General features: G+C 38.5%; 1 protein-coding gene across 2 annotated transcripts; it reads right to left on the reverse strand.

Moving 5' to 3' along the window:
• Nucleotides 1–625: 625 nt before the first annotated feature.
• LOC149835016 (GCN5-related N-acetyltransferase 7, chloroplastic-like) lies at nt 626–6875 on the reverse strand. Of its 2 annotated transcripts, XM_090011646.1 has the most exons (6): nt 6479–6875; nt 5468–5623; nt 4359–4466; nt 2999–3094; nt 1526–1646; nt 626–1071 (listed from the first exon to the last, which is right to left on the reverse strand). In XM_090011646.1, the coding sequence occupies exons 1-6, from the start codon at nt 6812–6814 to the stop codon at nt 908–910; spliced, it is 981 nt and encodes a 326-aa protein (XP_089867772.1). In that variant the 5' UTR covers nt 6815–6875; the 3' UTR covers nt 626–907. The 2 variants fall into 2 exon arrangements, with proteins under 2 accessions (XP_089867772.1, XP_089867773.1); XM_090011647.1 differs by lacking the exon at nt 4359–4466.
• Nucleotides 6876–7180: the final 305 nt, after the last annotated feature.

Raw genomic sequence — 7180 nt, forward strand, 5'->3', positions numbered from 1 at the left:
GTTACTGACTTTGATCCTAATCTAATGCTCTTTTCAGGTATCATACTTGACTTGCATTCTTGGCCACAGGAGGAATGGACCAAAGAAGAGGATCCCCCTTATTTGATAGTTATTGAAACAAATCGGGGCATGATCAAACTTGTAATGAATGACCGCTCCATTTACAAGCTTTGGTCAATGACAATAAATCATCTGCTGATGCTTTCCACTAACTACAGTGAAGATGAACTTAATTCCTGAAGTCCATATCATAGTGTCAATCACCCCTATTTCAGCTAGCTCCTATATACTTTGTATAGAAGTTAACCAGCCTTTTGCCGTTGCTCATATGCACTTTTTTTTTATGACGAGGAACCCTCACCGAAGCAAGGAAAACCCTGGGTTGGGCCCCACGACCACCCTGCCTTACATGACCCACCTCTGAAAGCTACGAACACACCCGTGTGCCAGTGGGGTTTGATCCGGTGTCTTCACCCTTACAGCCACCCCGCTAGCCATGAGGGCAACCCCCGTAGTGGTTCACCAACAAGTTTCTCTAGGTTAATGTTTGATTATTGAGGGACTGTCTCCTCTCAGTTTCCATGCTTCTTACAGGTCCTCTATGTTCTCAATGAGGAATAGCAGATTTTATAATACTTATACAACTAATTGGTGATTTTAAATTGTAAAATTACAATGAAGATTATTAGTTCAAAGACTTTTTAATCAACATTTACAAAGAAAAGAGACAATGCCCTACACAGAAATAGCTACAAAAATATGATAAAGTTACTATGCACACTGGCTTGAAAACCATACCATTAGGATAACTGGATGCAATACGCTAATCACTGAGGTATTAAGATCTGACTTCTGTTTCATGTTCAAATTAGATGGCCGCATGTGATTTGCCTCAATCTATTGAGAATCAGATTTTGGAGAGGTCAGTCCATAGAAGAATTCGCCGAGGGCGTCCTAGAAATCTTGCTTGCCATGCTGGTTCATCACTCTCATAAACAAAACCGTTCTTAGTATACAATTTCTTGGCTGCTCCATTATCCACAGCAACATGGGCATAAAGATCAGTGATACCTGAATAAATCAAAAAGTTCAGATCCAGAATCTGACAGTAATAAACAACAGAAAGATATAGTAATACTTGATAAGTTATCATTTTAAAATGATGATTGTGTTGTGCTAGTACTGAAGGTCAAGCATTATGAACCATGTTCATCTTTTTCAGGAAATCATCATACAGGTCTCATCCAATCTAGACAAGGTTGGCTATGCAAGTTCTATATTTCTACATTGGATGTGAATTATAGGAACTAGTGCACAAATCACAATACAGAATCTGAAGTTATAGGTACATATGAACGTGTGTGCATGTGAAGATATGCATCCATAACATGGTTGCACTAGTAAAATTAAACAGAAGTATTTAACACAGTGTGGCGTTAACAAGAACAGAACAAAATAACCACGATAAGATGATGATGATGGTGATTCAACCAAACTCTTTGGGAAAGGTATTGCAGAGATTTACCCCATCTTTTAGCAATTTTCTTGGACTTGTCAATTAGGGCATAACCAATACCCTTTCTGTGCAGTTCTTTGGCTACACACACATTGCTCAGATAAGCTCTAGCAAAATCAGCACCAATACCCTGCCAAAAAGGAATTTCATTATCTGATCAGAGAAGAAACAGACCTGCATGAAAATATTGGTTAATTATCAAATCATCCTTGTGGCAGAATCATTGTAAAACAACCCTAGCTTAGAGAAAAAGATTTTACGTATCTCTAACCAACAATAAACCACTCTCTTCTCATCTTCCATACCCAAAGGAAGAAGAATCCAACAATAACATCTAAATTTCCTGAGAAGATGCAATGTTAAGAGTTCGAAGTTCATAGCCATGCTTCAAAAGAAACACAGTAGAAGTCACTGCCTCAAATAAGATTTATCGGTAAACAAGTGGCTACCAACTTTAAATATTTTGGCCCCAAAAATTGCCCCAAAAAAGGTTTGTGGAGTTATAAATTAAAAAAAAAAAACAGACTGATATAAGAGAGGTCTTGCAGGCAGAATTTGATGCTGCTCACTACAAGTTGATGCAGGGGTTATAAGGTAAAGATGGGAAATATCCAAAAGTAAAACCCTGAACTAGATTGATGCCTCAGGTACAAAACGAAGAGTACTTAAAAATTCATGACACGAAGTTAAATACCTGCCCTTATGCTGGAGACTGTCCGGCACCTTTCAGCACTTCCGTTTAAAGTTTTTTATATACTGTTTGCATGAAATATGTTTTCAAGCAAAGAGACCCAGAAACCTAGACAGAATCTAGTATTTTTTAGCACAAAAGCTATTACAACATGGAACTCCAAGGTTTTCCCTTGCAGATGTATGTAGCATTATTAAGCAATTTCTCTAAGTTTGCAGTACGCATTAACTACAGTGGTAAATCAGGCATCACATAAATTACATACAAAGACTTAATTATCCATGACAATGAACAAGCAAAAATAAATAGTAAAATGGGAATATAACCATTCTCAAAGCACATAGGCCTTGTTTGTCACAACACTGGGTAAGGGACCCCTTTTCATTTGTAAGGGGGCACACAGTTCGTAAAAACCACTGCATGCCCCATTTTGCATGAAAGTACTACCCCACCCCCCAGTGGGGAAGGCCTTTCATGCAAAAAGAGGGGTACCACAGGAAAATGTGGGACCGGTGAACTGCCATGTAGGCAGTATGTGAGCACCACACTTCCGCATGGATGTTTGTTTCAGGCAGGCAGGAAAGGAAGTCTTTTTCATGCAAAAAGGGCTTCCTTCCCCCATGAATCACATGGGTCCTTAGCCAAATATTTAAGAATGATCAACAGATACTTCTAATCTCTTGGCACATAAGGAGATGCCTCGTATATGAGATGAGAAAATGTGAAAGCATTTAAAGGAAAGAAAGGACAGCATTCTCAGAAGCAGTTGGCATAATAGTAAAAGGGTATACCTCTGGCCTCCTTCCAGTTATTTCATCTGCTAGACTCATGGTTTGGTTAAGGTCTAATGTCCCAATAACAACTCGATCTTCTCCACCATTAGAGAACTATAGCAAATAACAAGTATAATCACATTCACAACACTCCACAAAGTTATGGCATTTCACTGAACAAAAGAAAATTGGTATTTCCTTAATTTATCTTAGGACTCTCCAACATTTAGAAGGCATCAACTAAAACATGGTTATGAATCTATACACATGCAATTTGTCATATTACCCCTCCCCGTAGTCCAAAAAATGAAGAGGGAGGGGGGTAAGCCGTCTCACACTATCCCACATACGAGTTGGAGATGTACACGATATTAACATTCTGTTAATCACTTATTTCTTTCATTTTAAAATAAGAGGTTATCAGGAAACATTTCTTATGCTAATTCCTGGAAAACAAAACTTAGACAAGTACATAATGCAAATGAAGATTATGCTGTTCATGAAAATGTTCAACAGACAAGAATCAGCTTACATTCAAGTGGTCAGATGAGAGGTTCATAGAGAAATTCATGCAGGTACACCACTATATTTGATTATTAGGGAAGGCTAAGAAAAATCAAATTACAATGAATAAACTACTGGATAATTTAAACCATAGTCACCTATATCATTCAAGGTAATTTCTCGGTGAGGGTTTTTCTTGGATAGATTTTCAAAAGTTTGTATTTCTCAGGAAAATCTTGGGAGTTTAAAAAATTGAAAATATACAAAAAATAATAAAAGAGATATAATAAGTTCTGCACTATTTTTCTTCCAAAAATATAAAGAAACAAGTTTTAAAAGGTTTTGAAAATATAAAAGAAACAAAAAATAGGAAATGCAAACTTGAAATATAAAAAAAGAGTTTTTCCCAAAAATATTGTGATATTATCACGATAATATCATGATATATTTTGACTTCTGGAGATATTTTGAAAATATTGCGAGATATTCCTGATATTATCGGCCACCTTGAAATAGCCGATATTAAAGTGATATTTTCAAAATATCGCTGATATAGGTGACACTGATTTAAACCAAGGATACACACATTCATCAATGTGTGAAACATCCATAAAGGATGCTGAAGGCAGCAAGTCTACATAATTCATCATGCATCAGTATAACAAACCACAAAAGTAGAAACACTTCAATTTAGTGTATAGATTTTTTCAGATGTAATTATGAACTCGTTTATAGGTCGCATCCCTCAGTTTCAAGACATTCATTTTGAAAAAAGCTAATGCAATCAATTTACTATTAAGTAGTAAAGGCATTTCAGTCATCTCACTAACCAACTTATAGTTTGATTGCTTTTCTTCTCATTATCATAGTTTACCTTTATTCCCAGAGTCACCAACATCTTTTGACTGTTATTTTGCTCATGATCATCTTCTTTGCTCAGAGTATCTTTGTAATTATCTTTTCGTACATGCCTACATTTGAGCTTGAACATGAACAAGAATGAGATAATTTATGTCCGAGATGTAATGCATGCTTGAGTAGTGGTTCCTGTTCAAACCAAAGGTTGCCACTACACTAACCTACTCAACAATCAACCTTCCCAGGTTAACTAACGAAACCTACACATGCAGTGAGCAGTTGCCAACTTATGATGAAATTAAAGAAGCAGGTGAAGTGCTGTGTTGATTGGATAATTTTGTGCTGCATACTGGCTTAAAAGCATGCACTATTCTCAGTCAGGATCTTTGTCAGCTTATTTTCAGCTTAGAAATGCAAGTGATGCAACTTTACGGGCCATTTGATGTGTGGACTCAAAGAGTCTCACTCTTGTAAGCAGCAAATCTTGCTTCTGGAACGCAAGGCGGCCAGCAAGTCCTGAGCAGGAGATGTGCGCTGCTGCTCAACCACTTGCCGCACTGCAACAGACCGAGAAAAGCCCCTGCTGCAGTGAGGGATTGGAGTGTTTGATGGAGCACTATTTTTTTATCACCAAACAGTTTGGGGGTGCACTTCGTTTGCTCATGCGCATCTCAGTTTCCTCCCAATTCAACTCGTATACCATCCCTCCCAAATGGGATGCAAGGCACTCTTGCGTCCCATTTTGGGAGAGATGCAAGAGTCCCGCGTTTCACACAGGATGTAGGGCCTGCCATTACAGTACACAATCATCCGGGTGGAAACCCCATATGAAAAACCCCTTTAATGTTCTCATTTTTCTTCATGGGCAAAGTCATTGCCTGTGTGATAAAAGTGCCTCAGAAAGAAAACAAACAAGAAGACATAATGAGACTAGTAATTTTGACAATCATAGCAAGTTTGAACATGAAAACAAGTTACCCATTCAACCCTCGAACATAGAAAAAGAAACATCTCTGATTTGAAATAAAGAAATCTATAAAGCAGAAAATCAGCAAAAGAAACATTCTGTAAATGATACTGATCTGATGATATCCTCCTAACGCTTCACATAATCTAAATTGATACCTTGCATTTGGAAATCAAATACTGAGATGCCCTTGAAAGTTCTGACAATGATAGAGTTGCATTTATGCATGCAACACGGTTAGATCCAGTCCTCTTCCCAGCTACACGTTCTTTCAGTGCTTCGAATTCCCGCTCAGACAAGTACCTCCTATGATCCTAACAGAACTTGACAAAGCATAAGCACCATCAGTATCATAAAAATATAAAAAGCATATATGAAGCAAATAAAATCAAATATTACTGGCTTGAACTCTATTTAGCATGAATAGTGGAATATCATCCACCACATAATGAGAATCTAGTGGAATCAAAGTACACTTTTTCCTCTTTTTTTATAGTCACTCGGTGGGATAAAACCTAGATCTGATGGCATCAAAGTACACCCTTTCCTCTTTTTTTATAGTCACTCGATGAAAAAAACTCGGTTGTGATTCAGACCCGGAATCCCTTGGTTAAGACAGAAATTTGTCAATCCAGAATGGCACATTAGATCGTCCATTGGCAGATATGGATTTTTGGGAGAATGAGTAGGTGGTATCTTATAGGTTGAGAGTGGTTTCGTTCTACCACTATGGTTCTATTCTTTTCAGAAACGATTTGATGAAAACAACAGGAATAAATTCCGGTAGATTACATATCTACCACCAGAACTTCGCTAAACTAATTCTGATCAATGAATTAACTAAGAATGAAACAGTAGCCTTCATATTATGATATTCATCCCACTTAAGAAGCGAAAAAACTTCACTGAAATTTTCTAATAGAACGAAAATCAGATCGTTGCTGAGATTCAGAAACCAAAGGAACCCCAATTTCGAATCGAACGTGAAAATGCACGAACTCAATTTGATTAATATCAACGGGGATGATGATCACAATCGCAACAACCAAATCTAATCAAAGACAGATCAAAAACATGCGAGAAAATATCGACTGTTTTTTAAATCTCCACAGGAATCAACAAAAGCATAGGTGTTCTAATCCATAAGATAGGAAGAGGAGATGGATCACCTCGACTGAGAAGACGGTGTGATCGAGAGCGTAGAAGGAGTCGACGCGGAGACGAGCGGCGGCCCACAATTCGTCGTCGGAGACGGCTTCGGAGATTGCCAAGGAATGGATGGCATGGTGCTCTCCTTCTTGTTGGAGTTGGGTGGTGGTGATTCTGCAGGATGAGGAGGAGGCAGAGAGGAGGCGACAGAGACGATGGGTGTGATGGGAATGTGCTGCTGCAGCAGGGGATAAGTTGATGTAGGTGGAGAAGGGATAGCGGGGGAGTTTGAGTTGGGGAGATGGGATGGCGGGAGAGAAGATGAGAGGCTGCGGAGAGCAAGAGAGAGATGCCATCCAGCAGCAAATCTCTCTCTCTCTCTCTCTCTCTCTCTCTCTCTCTCTCTCTCTCTCTTGTTTATGTGTAGGTTTGATTTTTTTTGTGTTTTTTAAAAGAATTATGGGGATGGATAAAACATATGTGAATGTGAATGGATTTGGAGGGAATTGCAAGTTTTGTAACTACGTGCAATTAGGGGTGTCAATAGGTCGGGTTTGACCCGGGCCCAACCCGTAACAAACCCTATAGGGTCATGGTTGGTGATAAAGAATGAGGTCCGATTAGATTATGGATCGGACTTAAAGAGTCCAATTAGTATATGGAGCTGTGTATGGTTTGTGAAATTTCATAGCAGACCTGGGCCCGACTCGAGTTTCATTTAA

This window comes from Nuphar pumila, chromosome 6, assembly GCF_984573655.1.
Source record: "Nuphar pumila chromosome 6, dmNupPumi1.hap1.1, whole genome shotgun sequence".
Taxonomy (NCBI): domain Eukaryota; kingdom Viridiplantae; phylum Streptophyta; class Magnoliopsida; order Nymphaeales; family Nymphaeaceae; genus Nuphar; species Nuphar pumila.

Excerpts from the sequence above, each read along its gene's own strand:
- LOC149835016 (XM_090011646.1), bottom strand. The coding sequence starts at position 6,814 with ATGGCATCTCTCTCTTGCTCTCCGCAGCCTCTCATCTTCTCTCCCGCC. Across the intron at positions 4,467-5,467 it reads ATTTGATTTCCAAATGCAAG|CTCAAATGTAGGCATGTACG; the intron begins GTATCAATTTAG and ends TTCATGTTCAAG. Across the intron at positions 1,072-1,525 it reads GAAAATTGCTAAAAGATGGG|GTATCACTGATCTTTATGCC; the intron begins GTAAATCTCTGC and ends TGATTTATTCAG.